Source organism: Podarcis raffonei, chromosome 13 (genome assembly GCF_027172205.1).
Source record: "Podarcis raffonei isolate rPodRaf1 chromosome 13, rPodRaf1.pri, whole genome shotgun sequence".
Lineage (NCBI taxonomy): Eukaryota > Metazoa > Chordata > Lepidosauria > Squamata > Lacertidae > Podarcis > Podarcis raffonei.
This window is the reverse complement of record NC_070614.1, coordinates 4554256-4569784: the sequence shown is the minus strand read 5'-3', so window position 1 is coordinate 4569784 and position 15529 is coordinate 4554256. Positions and strand designations below refer to the sequence as shown.

The window sequence follows — 15529 nt, the reverse complement described above, 5'->3', positions numbered from 1 at the left end:
ATTATGGAAAATGAAAATCAAGATACCTCAACTTACATGCCGTACAATGTCTCTCCTTACTACTGTAATGTAAGTATTGTGTCTCATGCTATTGAAAGATCTATGAATGATTTTTAGGTATACCTACACTATGGTATACCTGAAAGGATGCTGGAGGTTGCTCTCCATTAGATAACGCTATCTCTTGACGACAGTACACTGAATTTCCTGGAGAGAGGGATTGACTCTTAAAGTCTGTAATGTAGATGTGTTCTGGTAGTGTCTTCATTGAAATTTGGCATCCTCTTATAAAACAGTCCAGTTATAATCCTGAAGAATGGCATCCACCAGAATCACAAACTGGACTGATCCATTCCGGGGGAGGGAGGGGGGCAAGCTGGAATGTGGGGGAACTCTTTGTAATTGTGTTTATACACTGAAAATCAATAAAACTCCCTATTAAAAAAATAAACGAACATGTGAAGAGTCATTGGCCCATCTTGTCCAGCATCCTATTCTTACAATGGCCAAGCAGATGACTGTGGGAAAGATGAAAGCAGCACAAAGCATTCTCTTTTACAGTTTCCAGCAACTGGTATTCAGAAACCTACAGCCTCTATCTGTGGAAGCAGGCTAGGAGCCATGAATTGGTCTAATCCTCTTTTAAAGCCACCTGAGTTGGTGGCCATCGATGTCTCCTGGGCTTGGCCACAACTGCATGTTTGCAGCTGTTTACATTTCCATTTAATTTGCATAGTTCACATGACATTACCCTCAAACAACAACAGTCTAAATTATCTCCCTCTGTAAATTTGGGTTTACCTGATAAAGGGATAAGCTGCAGGAGAAGTTGGGCTCCAAACTGCTCCACATTGGGGGTCACAGATTATTAGTTTTGCTTTGGGGGGGTGGATGGATCAACTGTCACTTTCTACTACTCTTTTTTCCATTCTCACCCACTGCTTTCATTTCTTTTCTGCCTGTGCTCATAGCTATTTGCAGTGCACTCCTGAATGGAGGATTCCCCCCCCCCCTTTGATTCCTCAGATTTGCACAAAAGTGTAGAATGCTTTCTCACACTTCTTGGCCCAGGAATGCCACTGAATAATAATAATATGTTGTGTAAAATAATAATTCTTTTGTTGTGTTCTGAACCTACTGTGGATCAGTATAATTTGTTGACCTGAAGGTTTTGTGATCTTAATGGAAGAATGTTGTTCTAGCACATCTGCTTTTAATTGGTGAAACATTTCTACGCAGATGTGAACTGTGTCTTTTCTTACATGGAAGCTTCAATTTGGAACATTTAAGAAACAGGGTTGGCTTGAAACATGTATCCTTCAAGAAGGGAGTTAATAGATTGTCTTTCTCGCCCAGATTTTTTAAAAGAACAACCTCCTGTTCAACCTTCCAGTGATGATATGGGAACAGAGTTGAAGTTCAAGCCACGATTTAAGTGAAAAGCATCACAGTTGGATGCAAACATCAGTACTAGCACACATAAAATTGGTTAGTTTGTGTCCACAATTAAAGAAGTACCTAGCGAATAGGCCTCTCCTGATGCTGAAACACAACATCAGCTGTGTTCTAAGGAACATTTATCAAATCCTACATCAGACAAGCCAGAGAGTCAGGCATCATCCACTCAGACTCAGACAGCTACACCCAGTATCTCTCTTCCAGGATCATCGGCAACATCTGACAATGACGTAACAGCAGAATTTTTCAGAGGTATAAGAAACATGGACGTTGATGAAGTTGCTGCCATCCTACACAAAATAACAGCATCAAACCCATCATTCAGTGGTAATTTTTTGTCTGTAAGCCACTTCGCAGCATATAATTATATTTAATATAATAGATATATAATGAATCAAATCAAATTTGAACCTTAGTGAGGCTGCTGAAGACATTTCTGTCAATCTTCCATTCTCTGACTCTCTTCACTACAAAGCCAATGTCAATCCAAAAGTATTCCTACAGCCAGGAAAACCCAGCCATCTGTCTTTAGGGGTCTTCGCCCTGGCTGTGCAGTTTCCCTCTGTGGTCATGATAGCAATCCAGCCACTCAGTTCCATATTAACCTGAAAGGCTGGCTGAGATCTGTATAGACACATAGACTATCTGGGGAAATAATACTATTTTTATTATTTTCAAAATAATTGCATATATTTTTGGAACAAAAGTAAAGCATACCCAAGAAACCCAACAGAGTTTTCCCCAGACCTCCAAATGTCCATTATGAAAGCGTATATTTCCATCCAATGACCACCACTTAGAGTATAAATTTGTAAAACAGGCTTTTATTAAGTGATCCACAAGTTCATATAAACTCTTGGAGCAGGACTTTGGTTTTCCGGAGTATTTGCGAACAAAATAAAACTCCACCAAGGGTCTTTGTACTTTGTCTTGTTAGTCTCATTGTGTGCACCAACTTTTCTGCAAGATCAAAACACCATACTCTCTTGTACCAAGTGTTCAAGTTCACAACTTTTAGGAAATTCTGCTTTTGGAACTTTGGCCCCCTTAATATGGAAGCTGTTCATTCTTAATTTTTGTTTATGAGGAGCTAATTATGGCATTTTGCACATATGTTGCAGCACATGTCCTTAAATAAGTGCTGCACAAGCCCCATTTTGAAGGGGGAAAAAGGTTATAAATGGCAGCCCTACCAAGTCTAAATGTCATCAGCCACCACAGCTGATGTGTAAGTGTGCATACAATTGCAGCTGTTATAGGAAAACCCTTGGGCTCGCTGGAATTACCAAAGACACCAGCCAGGAATAGACGAGCAAAACAGCAGTCAGTAGGCCTGTTGTTGTTTAGTCATGTCCGACTCTTCGTGACCCTATGGACCAGAGCACGCCAGGCACTCCTGTCTTCCACTGCAAGAAGATCAAACCTATCTATTCTTAAGGAAATCAGCCCTGAGTGCTCACTGGAAGGACAGATCCTGAAGCTGAGGCTCCAATACTTTGGCCACCTCATAAGAGAAGACTCCCTGGAAAAGCCCTGATGCTGGGAAAGATGGAGGGCACAAGGAGAAGGGGACGACAGAGGACGAGATGGCTGGATAATGTTCTCGAAGCTACCAGCATGAGTTTGACCAAACTGCGGGAGGCAGTGGAAGACAGGAGTGCCTGGCATGCTCTGGTCCAGGGGGTCACGAAGAGTCGGACACGACTAAACGACAACAACAATCGGGTAGGCAACCTAAGGCCCATGGGCCAGAAGTGGCCTGTGGAGGTTGTTTGACCGGCTCACGAGCCACCCCTGAACCGAGCTGCCTGCTCTTGCACTGCACTAAACCAGCGCGGTGCGGGGACTCACTTTTGTGGCGCAGGAAATCGCATCTGCGCATGCACATATACTGAAAATCGTGTCTGTACAGATGCCAAAAATCATGGGCACGCTCACGTTCGTGCGCAATCCGGCCCACAGTGGGATTGGCGCAGGACCGATCCGGCCCAGGCAAGATAAACCTTGCTGACCCCTGGTTTTAATGATACTCTCTCTGTGTGTGTGCACAATGTTTTAATTCTATCTATGTTTTATTTTTTCTTAAAATATATATGTACAGTGCAGGTACAGTGGTACCTCAGGTTAAGTACTTAATTCGTTCCGGAGGTGTGTTCTTAACCTGAAACTGTTCTTAACCTGAAGCACCACTTTAGCTAATGGGGCCTCCTGCTGCTGCTGCTGCTGCGCGACTGGAGCACGATTTCTGTTCTCATCCTGAGGCAAAGTTCTTAACCTGAAGTACTATTTCTGAGTTAGCGGAGTCTGTAAGCTGAAGCGTAAGTAACCTGAAGCGTATGTAACCCGAGGTACCACTGTATACATATTTGCTTTTCGCTGCTCTCATGTTTATCTGCAAGATGCCTCGAGTCCCTGTCAGGCTGCTGTTCCACCTCCGCTCCTGAAGGCGGCGCCAGACGCGAATCCTCGCTTCCCCTCGCGCTCTTTCCCCAGTCAGCGCTCCGCCTCCCTCTCCGGAGGAGGTTCCAGGTGGACTACGCAGCTGCTGGGATCACGTGCTCCACTCAGCCGCCCTGCTGATTGGGCGGGCGGGCGGCTTCTGGAAACCGTGGCTGCTCGTGACCCGGAAGGACTCCCCGAGCGCGTTTCCTTCGCTGCCGGCCGCGCGTGCAGGAGGTGGGTAAGTGGGGCGGGCGGAGAAGCGGCCTTCTTTCTTGCACTGCGCCGGCGCCGCCCCCGCTTCTTTCTTTTCCGTTGGTCACCCCGGTCCGTGACAGCCCCTCCCCCCCCCGCGCTGCTGCTGCTTCTCGCTCTGTAGCCGGAGGCCTGCCAGGGACGCGAAGAACCCGCCTCACGCCGCGTCGGGACAATGGTTCCCTCCGGCTCAGTACTGTCTGCACTGGCAGGCAGCGGCGGCGGCGGCGGCTCTCCGGGTTTTAAGCGGGACTCCCTTCTCCAGCCCTACCTGGGACGCTGCCCGCGGGGCTGTGGCTCTTCGCCCTTCAGGACAGTAGTGGTCGTTCCGAAAGCGAAGTCACTTTTGGCTAATTAAACCATCTATGGCCTTTTAAAGCGGCGCGCTAAGGGGGGGTGTTTTGTTTGTTTGATACTATACTTTTGTGTTTTTATGTTGTAAATCTTTGTCCTGTGATCCTCAGATGGAAGGACGGTATGGAAATAGTAGTAATAATAATAATAGTAATAATAATTACCCTGATGATAATCCTTCTTAGGGGAGAACCCTGAGACACGAGGGTATCACACACACACACACACACACACACACAAACACACACACATAAAGGTAAAGGGACCCCTGACCGTTAGGTCCAGTTGCGGACGACTCTGGGGTTGCGCGCTCATCTCATTCTATAGGCCGAGGGTTTGTCCGCAGACAGCTTCTGGGTCATGTGGCCAGCATGACTAAGCCGCTTCTGGCGAACCAGAGCAGCGCACAGAAACATTGTTTACCTTCCTGCTGGAGCGGTACCTACTTATCTACTTGCACTTTGGTGTGCTTTGGAACTGCTAGCTTGGCAGGAGCAGGGACCGAGCAACGGGAGCTCACCCCGTTGTGGGGATTCGAACCACCAACCTTCTGATTGGCAAGTCCTAGGCTCTGTGGTTTAACCCACAGCGCCACCCACGTCCCATATCTATCTACAGTGGTGCCTTGCAAGACGAAATTAATTCGTTCTGCGAGTTTCTTCGTCTTGCAGATTTTTTTGTCTTGCGAAGCACGGCTATTAACGGTACCTGTGCTTAGCAGCTTGCGGGGCAGGCAGCGTGGAGAAGCGCTCTTCTCCCCGCCGCCCGCCTTCAGATGAGGTCCAGGGACAGCGGGAAGGCGCGCTGCGCCTCCCCTCTGTCCCCGGAGCTTGCGGGGCTGGCGGCGGGGAGAAGCACTCTTCTCCCCGCCGCCTGCCTTCGTCTTGCGAAGCAAGCCCATAGGGAAATTCGTCTTGCGGAACGACTCAAAAAACGGAAAACTCTTTCGTCTTGCGAGTTTTTCGTCTTGCGAGGCATTCGTCTTGCGAGGTACCACTGTAATTTTAGAAAGTTTTTGTTTACATACTGCATTCATTCCAAAATACAGAACAATATCTTTTAAGAGGTTCCCAACCCCTGGACTTCTCCCCACCCCCCTCCCTGGTTTCAAATCATTATCTCTTTTCTTTTCTGCCTCTTTGTACCTTTATCTGATTTATTCACCTCCCTTAATAAGGGACAGGCCCTGTCCTCAGGCTTGCAACCTTCACACACACGGAAGTGAGGGCAAAAATGGTAAAAAAGCAGTTTTTGCAATGCCCAGAACAAAGTGATGAGTTCCAAATAAGTCTTTATGTGACAGTTCCTGCCAGGCAGGTCTTTCCTTGCTGGAGGTTTTTGCATGCACAGAAGTGATGTTTTTGACCCACCTGCCCTTGTTCCTCTGGGCCAATGGCAATGTGTGGCGTTCCCCTTCTGCTTCCCAGTCCCAGGCCAACTGGCCATTGGGGCCCAATGTTCTGGCAGGGAGGTGGGAAGGCAAGCTTCCTGCAGCAGTTGCTTCATTGGTTGATATGGTGGGGTTAGGTTGATTATGGTGGAGCTGTTCCTGAGATGCAGGGGTGTAACCTCCCAATGGCTCTAAGAAATATGGCTGATAGTTGGGGCTAGAATATGCCTCCCTATTTTATCTTTGAAACAGCCATGCTGTTATCCAAAAAGGTTTCCTTTATATGGAAAACCAGTGTCAGGTTGAAGGTTAGTCTAAAACCCTTCCTCCAGGTACCTTAACTTCCTGAATGCTGATAAATTCTGTTTTTATCTGGTTGAGTTTTTGGTTATGTGACCTTACGCCTGCGGTCTGAAGCAAGCAGTCTAAATACAGATTTGCAGCTTAACTCTTGGAGTGATTTTGGCTCTGGGGTTTTGAACCAAAATTTTCCTGGTTTGCATTCAATGCTGTTCACTAATACAGGCATTGCCACACTTTTACACTAATACACACATTGCCACAGTCATTAGGAAATAATAAAACAAAATCAGTTCAAACCCAGAAATGGCAGGAGAGAGCTGGAAAGTCCCTGTGGCTTGCAGGGAGACCTTCCCCGGAGCCCAAAGAGGGTGTCAGTAAGGGCAGAGGAAGCCCCGAAGAGACCAGCTGCTCAGCCTCTCCATCCTAACAGCTGATGTGCAGGATAGCGCAATAGTAGCAGCCACCACTTTTCCACATGTCCTCCAGCCTCCTGATGGAGGTTCAATTCTAGTCGTGGATATTTTTGAATGCAGTCTCATTTTGTATGGATTGCAGAGAAAGAGAGCATTTAAAAGGTGCTCTGCACTTTATGCAATTTCATTTATGCACGCTGGGGCCTGGAACATAACCCTCGCTTCAGTGGGGGCATGCATGTAAAAGCCTTCAACTATTAATACCTTTTTAAAAAAATGTGAAGGTGCTAGGCTATGTTGATATTGATGATAAATGTTTTCTGTTGTGAACCCTTTGGATGTGGAGATGCACAGAATTTCTTTTGCCATCCATCACAGTACCTTACACTCTGAATTTTCAGAGTTGGATCTATTGTAACTTCGTCTTGAACCCAAGAGAAACTTCATCAGGTAAGCTGCAGTGCCATGAAGAAGGCAGCCATTTCTAGATTTTCAGATGACTGGCATTAGGGAGTAGAGCATAAGGGTGTACGTTTTGCAATTTCTTTTTAGATGATGTTGCGGACCCTGAAGAAAACCAGAAATTGACTTTGATTTCAAAAATTGAGTCTGAGTAATTATTTGCTCAGTTTAGTTGCAGGAACTTTCCCCCCCTTAAACATACATATTTTTCTACAGTGGCTTCAAAATGACAAAGAAAAGGAAACATCAAGAAGATTTTCATAAGGTGAAGCTAAAAGTTGGAAAAAAGAAGCCTAGACTAGAAAATGCAACAGATACAAACTTCAAAACAAGAGCCATACATCTATCCGAGCAACTTAGAGAGGATGGAGTGCTTCCGACAAATAATAGAAAACTTAACATAAAGGTACAGTGAAATGCAAATTTATATGCCACCAATTCTTGTTGCACTTTTGAGTTCATTAGCATCTGTGAGACTAATTTTGATACAGTGTGAGCTTTTGTCAAGGGTTAACATACTACTGGAGATGCCAGAACATCGTATCTAGGAATCTGGACAGCTACATAGATAAGTTAGAGAAGACAATAAATTTCAAAATACCTAATCTTTTTAATTTTAGCATTATTGTTAAGCTGAAATCAGAATTACAAGGACCCTTGCTGAATACAGTGGTACCTCTGGATACTGACAGGGATCCATCCCGGATCCCCGTTCGCATCCTGAAGCAAATGCAACCCACGTCCGCGTGTCTGCATGTGCGCGGGTCACGACTCGCCGCTTCCACGCATGTGTGTGACGTCATTTTGACCGCATACGCAAGCAGCGAAACCTGGAAGTAACACGTTTCGTTACTTCCGGGTCACCGTGAAGTGCAACCCGAAAGTGCTCAACCTGAAGCATATTTAACTCGAGGTATGACTGTACCTTACAACCTCAGCTAATAATCTCTTACTGTGTCTTTGTTGTCATGAGGTGAGCTTCCTTAACCCATAGCTATATCAGTGGTGTTCAACATCTCCATCTCATGAGTTGTATTGTTACAAGATAGATGCTTTTAAATACTGCTTTCTGTCACAAAGTATCTTCACCGTGTGGCAAAATTCCAACAGTGGTGAAGCCATCAGTGCCTTTAGAAGAGGGGAGTGCCATAAGAGTTGATTTGCCCAAGGTAGCACCATGCGTATGCTCTCTCCTGAAATTCATTGAGATTCTCAAGTACTTTGTATTATGTCCATCTTCCAGGTCTAGTCTATGAAGACTCCTGGTTATTTGAACTGTTGCGACCATTGTTGATAATCAGCTGATTCTCAGCGGTTGCAGATCACTAGGCACAGGGCTTCAGAAGTGATGATGATCAGCTGATTGTCAGGATTTTCAAAGTCCAGGGCATGGTGCTTTGCACAGGACTTTGCAGGTGTTGCCAATCAACTAATAGGTGGTGCCTATTTGGTGTACAGCGCAGGGCAAGTGGGCATGGCTTGGCCAACATGGGCTTGCAGACCAAATGGCAAGGCCTAGTAGGTCTGATTAGGACCGCAAGTCAGAGGTTCCCCACTACTGAACCAAGTCCCACTCCAAATAGACACACTGAAACCAATGATCTTAACAGGACTTGCATCCATGGATTTCAGTGGGTCTGCTCTGTGTTTGACTAATGTTCATTAGCTTTATTTTTAATTGTTCTACTATGATAAGATTTCTAAGCAACTGGGCTGGATTTTATTTATATTCTGATTGTGTACTGAAGACCTATAAAGTTACATTCAATCTTAGCATTGATTGCCTTGGATTTTCATTGACTGCTTTGCATTTTAAAGCATAAACACTTTTGTCATTTACGTAAATGCAGATTTATGTCTCCTGCTTGAATTCCAGTAATTTCTAAACATCGATTAAACAGCAAAGGTGACATCTATCTCTGCCTCTGAGAAATGTTTGTTTTGATGTATGCAGCCTAAGTCTGTGCAGAAATAGGTACACTTAACTGAAATATGTGAGCTTATTTCCCCCAGTTGTGCAAAGGAAGGGGCTGATGGTTTCTTAACATTGTAATGCTTTGTTTTTGCTGTGCTAGTGTGAAGGTTGCTTTTATTTCTTGTTTTGGAAGTGTATAAAACCTTTCAACCACAAATGTAATAGTTATAAGTTTGTGATGTAAATAGTTTTTCAATTACCAACTCTCTATTCCTTCTAGGATCTGCTTTCACAAATGAACCACTATAGTGCAGGAATTAAACAAAGTGCCCTTTTTGGACTCAAAGATCTGCTGTCCCAGTATCCATTCGTCATTGATGCACACCTTTCAAATATACTAAGCGAGCTGGCAGCTGTGTTTACAGACAAAGATTCTGCTGTACGAGCAGCAGCAATCTGCCTCCTTAAGTTCTTGGCTCCAAAAATACGAGCTGAACACATCTCTCCATTTTTCCCATTACTTAGTGCACATCTTTCTAGTGCCATGACTCATATCAGTGAAGGAATTCAGGAGGATTCTTTGAAGGTATTGGACATTCTGTTGGAGGAATACCCTACTCTCCTGACGGATCGCAGTAGTGTGTTGCTGAATAACTTTGTAGAACTGATTTCTCATCAACAACTGTCAAAACAACTGAAAAATAAGGAGAAAATATGCTGGATGCTGTCTGTTAATCCTAATCGTAGGGTAACGTCACAGCAATGGAGGCTTAATGTGTTGATCAGGCTCCGAAAGTTCCTTCAGGTGCTGGTGGAAGGATCCAGTGAATTAGAAACTGACAGCGAAGGGCTACAAGAGCCAAATGACAACCCACAAGTACCAAGAAACTCCTTGCAGGTTAATTGGCAGGAATATGCCAGTGGCCAGCAGCACATCCAGTTGTATGAAAATGGTGGCCCACCACTCAGAATTCATTCATCCTTCAGGCTAAGGTAAGAAAGAGTGTGCTTACAACATGTTTGAAGGTTCATGCTTTGTCACTGATGTGAAACATAGTGAGCAGGCTGCTGCTGACCATGGCAATATAGTGAGGCTTATTGTAGTAATGCTGTGCAGTCACACACGTGGGTCTTGTGCAGAGCCTCTTTTGAGAAGACTGCAGACTTGGGCTGCCATTCATATGGGTGCCCCACGAGTTATGCTTATGCATCAAGGGGTGTGGCTCCCACCTTTCTGCACCCAAATGAGTGTAATTGAGGAGGCTGGGTTTTCATTGGCTACTGCCTATACATGTTTCTCATGAATCACTCACGTTCATGGAGCAATGTAAGAATAATAGCACAATTATAACTGTAAATAACCTGTACATGGCCTCCTCCAAATTGACATCATTTTGTAGAAATGAGTAAGGCTGTTCTCCTGACCAGCTTTTATAACATACTCATACAGCCGGGTGTATACTACTTCAAAATAAGTCTTACTGTGTCAAACAGGGCTTATTCTGGGTCTGTGTGCGTAGAATTATAACTGTAAATACATTTCTTTCTGTGCAGTAGTTTTGTAAAGACTGTTTTGGCCTTTGTTCTAGGTCTTTGGTAAGTATGACAGGCAGTGTTGAAAATGGCCTGTCATCTCCTGAGAATTTAAAACGATTTATTCAAATTATAATTCCATTGCTGCTTAATTGTTGGATTGAAGCATCGCCTGCACAGCTTGCAACTCCCATTCTTGGAAATCTTCTGGAACCTGGATCTCAGCAACTAATGGAGCAAGTACTTGGTATCATATACCTGTTGTGGAAGCTTGTAAAGCAAAATGAAGATCTGGATGAAATGGTAAGAAATGGAAGTTGCTGAAATGATATGTTACAGGAAATTATTTGCATCCTTGTCCTCTTACCTAATCAAGTTTGGAAAAAATCCATAAATTAGACCCTTATGATCTTTCTGTTTGTATACCTTTCCTTAAAACTCTTAGCACTTGGAGAAAATTATTAATGTGTGGTGCCTTTCTTACAGGAAGAGTGGCTTCGAGCAAATTACCTGAATGATTTCAAGCACCATTTCATGTCTCATTTTCCTTACTCTTTCCAAGAAACAAGCAAACACCGAAAGAAAGAGCCCTTGAAAAGGTATTGCTTCTAAGACCAGGAGAGTCAGAGTTGAGTGGTTCCCTTTTCAGATAATCAGTAGGTTGTGATCCGAGTTCTTAAATTTTCACAACCATAGCAAAATCCTGGAGTAGCAATGGAGAAAGCTCAGCAGTTGGTTGATCAACAGGCATTTCTCTCTCCCCCCCCTTAATCCTCACTATAAGGAATTTTTGTTGTTAACTCACAGTAACAGTAATTCCTTCATAAGTAATGCATAATGCAGTTTTGTTCGTAAGAGAATATTTTCAGACAATAAATTTGATTGAGTTCTGGTTTTTTTATGTGTTTTGATGTATGGTATTGCATAAGCCAACTAACTGGAGAGATATACCTGTGTACTCCATAGTAATTTGTGCTTGTCCTATGTGGATGAAAGACTGATTTTTGCAACCAGCACTTTTCTCTTATACTGGCGTTTGTTCAAATACGTGCTAAATTATAGTTTTCCAGGAATAGTCCCCAGTGAACCTTGGGTTTGCAAGGTTTCCTCCTGCTTTTTGGCATTGCCACCAGGAGAAATTCAGAAGTTTACTCTTCTGTGTTCATGTTGCAGTGGAACCTGTTGAAACTTTCAACGCTTTGGAGTATATGCCTTCTTATTTGAAATATCTATAGAGTTATGGGCCCCCGTAGAATTCTTCACTATTGAATAATGCTTTGTGCCAGTTTTCATAAACACTTCTCTGTCTTTCATTTAGCAACAAGTATTGTATGACATCGTCAAACATTGATCATCTCATGTTGAATTTAACCTTATGCGAAATCATGGTCTCATTGGCGAGTGCTTCAACACTGCAGATGGATTCTCATTGGCTAGATATGATTAGAAAGTTTGTGATAGAGACCCTTCACGATGGTTGTAAGCTCCCCCTTCACAATGGCTGTAAGTTAAACAGTAAGCAATTGAGTAAATTGCTCAAAGTGACTTGGAGACTTCTACAGATACAAATAAACAAAGGTAAGACCCACTGAGTGTACAGTCTTTGTCTATGCATTTACCAATATGTGGCATTTTTCTAGGTTATTTGCATTTCTTCCCTTTAGTGAGACAATCCAGAAGTGATTTAGAGCAGTTTTGTGCCTTAGATTAATACAGTTCACCTCCTCTCCTGACCGTAAAAGATAGGATCAGGAGACGCACCCTTTTTATATTTCAGAACTCATTGTAGTGCCAAACCACTGTTTGTAGCAAGGGTTAGCAGCAGGAACAAATGGTTGCATGCATCGTCTTACAGTGATAGATTCTCCATTTGAATATGCTTATAGGTACTAGACTTTAGAAATGTTTAGATTTCCCCCCCCCTCATGATGTTCAATAAGGAAGTTACCAGCAGTGGATTTTATTGTAAGCTTAGAATTGGAAGACAAGGTAAATTTTGTAAGTTTGAGATATGCAAGACTGACTTAGCTATGACATTCTTATAATGAAATTAGGCCTGGGTGATGTATCAAATACACCACCCAGGACTTGTTTGAGGGCCAGAGCATGATGGCACCTTCACCTGGTGGTATATCACAAGTGAAACAACCACCGCTCCCCCATTACTCAGCGTCTATGTCCATGCACAATGAATGAAGTAGAGGACTTCATACACTTCTTTTTCTACTGCCCTATTTATGAGCTAATAAGAACTAAGCTCCTCCTCTTGATCCCGCCCACCATCACATCTAAGGAAGACTGTTTGAAATCACTTCTTGTGGACGCAAATCCCCAAATTTCACGTGGGGTGGCAATCTTTATAGTGCAGGCCTTGAAACTTAGGGCTACACTGACTGGGTAGTGTGTCCCAGACCTGGACCTGTTTTAATTCTTTGTATTACCTTTTTAACCTAATGTGCCGAGCCTATTTTGGGGCCATTATATGTTTTATATACATCTGCATTTTAGATTCCCGGCGCTGGCAACTAAATTTTTACATTATTGTTTTAGGGTAGTTTAAATGTCACAATGCCAGTAATATCGTTTGAATTTTGTTAGGTTGCTTCTCTCTAGCATTTTTGTCTTATCCTGCTATGGCTGTATGCTAATGCAATAAAGGTTTTTATGTAGAAGGGGTGGAAGGCTAGCACATTTGAGATTGAATGCGAATGGGTATTTTCCCAGACACACACACACACACACACACACACACACAGACACACAGATGGAGATGTTAAAAACAGTACATTTTCATAGTGAAAGCTTATGGGGAGACCTGCACATGTGCCAAGAGATGAGTCCTTGATTTAAGGCAGGAGTCGGCAAGGTTTATCTTGCCTGGGCTGTACCAGTCCTGTGGAGATCCCTCTGTGGGCCAGATCTCGTGAGCGCGTGCATCCGCGATGTCTGCGCATGTGCAGATGTGATTTTTGGCGTCTGTGCAGATGCGATTTCCGCCATCTGCGCATGTGCAGATGCGATTTCTGGCACCACGGAAGCGAGTCCCCGGTCTACACCAGTTTAGCACAGCACGAGAGTGGGCAGTTTGGTTTGGGGGCGGCTCGTGGGCCGGTCAATCGACCTCCGCAGGCCGCTTCCGGCTCATGGGCCTTAGGTTGGTGACCCCTGATGTAAGGGCTCTTATGAACTCTTTCTCTCTCCTGCTCCTCACATACCCCAAGTTGGGGAGACAGCAATGGCACTCTTTCTGTATCTTCAAGACAAGAGAATGTAACACGTGCCATTCCGAAGTAGTCTCATTTTCCCAGGTTTTCACATAGAAAAATGTGGTGTTTAAGAGTGACAACACGAGACTGGGCCTTTTCAGTGGTGACTCCCTGTTTGTGGAAGTCTTCCCTCAGGGAGGCTCAGTTGGTGCCATCATTACATATTTTCAGGCACCAGGAGAAAGCATTCTTTTTTTTAACCAGCCCATTGGCTTTTAACTATCTTTGGCCAAATCTTTCACTGTATTTCCCCATCCCCCCTTTTAATGTATGTAACTTAATTTTAATAAATCTCTTTGAGTTGCCATGGCAAAAAGAAAATGACTAATAAATTACATATATATGTGCCGGGGGTGGGGTGTATTTGTGCATTGAGATGTCAAGACGCTTTAGCATGAAGATACAATAACATCCACGCAATTGCATCTGATGCCACACTGGCCTTTGCTATAGTTTCATAGTTACCCATTTTAGATGTGTGGTTTGGTGCAATAAATTGCTGAATACTTGTTCCAAAGAATGGAGAGGAGGTAAAACATCATTTTTCATTTGTCTTCCCTCTCAGTGGCAGCAGAGACGCTAATGAAAGCCGTGTATACTCTTTACCAGCAAAGAAACCTTTCTTTCCCTATTCGTACATTGCTTTTGAATTTTTTTAGCAGAGTTTATCAGAAGGAAGAGTTGAACCTTCATACGAACAGGTAACAATTATTATTTTTCATTTCAGCTTTCAGTTCAATTTCCCAAAGTCTAAACTAGGCTTTATCTTGATTTTTTTTAAATAAAAAATTTGTCCATATAATCCAAATAACAGAATAGAACTTTATCAGACAAACACATAAAAACTAAACCAAACCAAGGCTGGCATGGATGTTTATATTGTAAACTGCCTGTTTACCTCGGATGAAGGGCTTTACATAAATTTAATAAATAATAGGAAGAAGAACGTTACATTCACAAGAAAAATGATAAAGCTGGTTTACCTCCCCTTACGGTTTTGACTTTTAAAATGAGGCTGTATTTTAAATTGCATTTTAATGTGTATTTTAATTTTTTTCCTTACTATGTTTTTACTGAAATTTTATTGGTGTTAGCCACCCTGAGCCCGGCTCTGGCCGGGGAGGGCGGGGTATAAATAAAATTTATTATTAGTATTATTAATAAGATAGGAACAAGTAAGTGGAGAGTGTCCACAAGTAAGTCTACGGAAGTAAAAAAACTGTATTTCTGTACATAAAGGCTCTGTATTACATCAAGAAAAAATTTCAATGATTTAGATGTTGCTTAACCCAGATTTCTTGAGAGGCTTGTGGAAGAGACAAATGTAAATTTTCTTTTTTTTTTATGTATTCAATACAATCCCACCAAACTGGGACAAAAGAGGTTACACTTGTTTTTCCTTTCAAAAAACATGTGTACCATGTTTATTCACTCATGCTCTCACATGCACTCACATTATTCACTCATGCTGGGAGAATAGAGCAGCGTAGCTGGGGGGGTGGGGCTGGAGTTTCGCTCTATCCATCAGCTTGTGTGCTGGCGACGGAGACCATTCTCTGGAAGCGTGGCCCTGTGGAGGAAGAAGGACTTGGTATCCTCCTGGCAGAGGTGGGGAATGGATGCCCAATGCCCCTGCCCTGACATTGCTCCCAAAGAAAGCTTGGCCCACCTACTTCCGGACGAGAGCATCTCCTTTCTGCTCTCATGCAAGAAGGTTCTTCTCCCATTCTCTGTTGACACT

General features: G+C 43.5%; 1 protein-coding gene across 7 annotated transcripts in view; it reads left to right on the top strand.

Annotated features, from left to right (window-relative positions):
* Positions 1–4035: 4035 nt before the first annotated feature.
* Positions 4036–15529, top strand: part of TEX10 (testis expressed 10) — a 36178-nt gene continuing 24684 nt past the window's right edge. Inside the window, exons 1-8 of one of the 7 annotated variants that reach the window (XM_053362998.1) lie at positions 4100–4138; positions 6991–7062; positions 7291–7480; positions 9270–9982; positions 10579–10825; positions 11009–11121; positions 11841–12100; positions 14354–14489. In XM_053362998.1, coding sequence (XP_053218973.1) covers positions 7301–7480; positions 9270–9982; positions 10579–10825; positions 11009–11121; positions 11841–12100; positions 14354–14489 — 1649 coding nt within the window. In that variant the 5' untranslated portion in view covers positions 4100–4138; positions 6991–7062; positions 7291–7300. Of the gene's footprint in view, positions 4139–6927; positions 7063–7290; positions 7481–9269; positions 9983–10578; positions 10826–11008; positions 11122–11840; positions 12101–14353; positions 14490–15529 lie in introns of those variants that run through there. The other 6 variants (XM_053362999.1, XM_053363000.1, XM_053362997.1 and 3 more) reach the window with 6 other exon arrangements.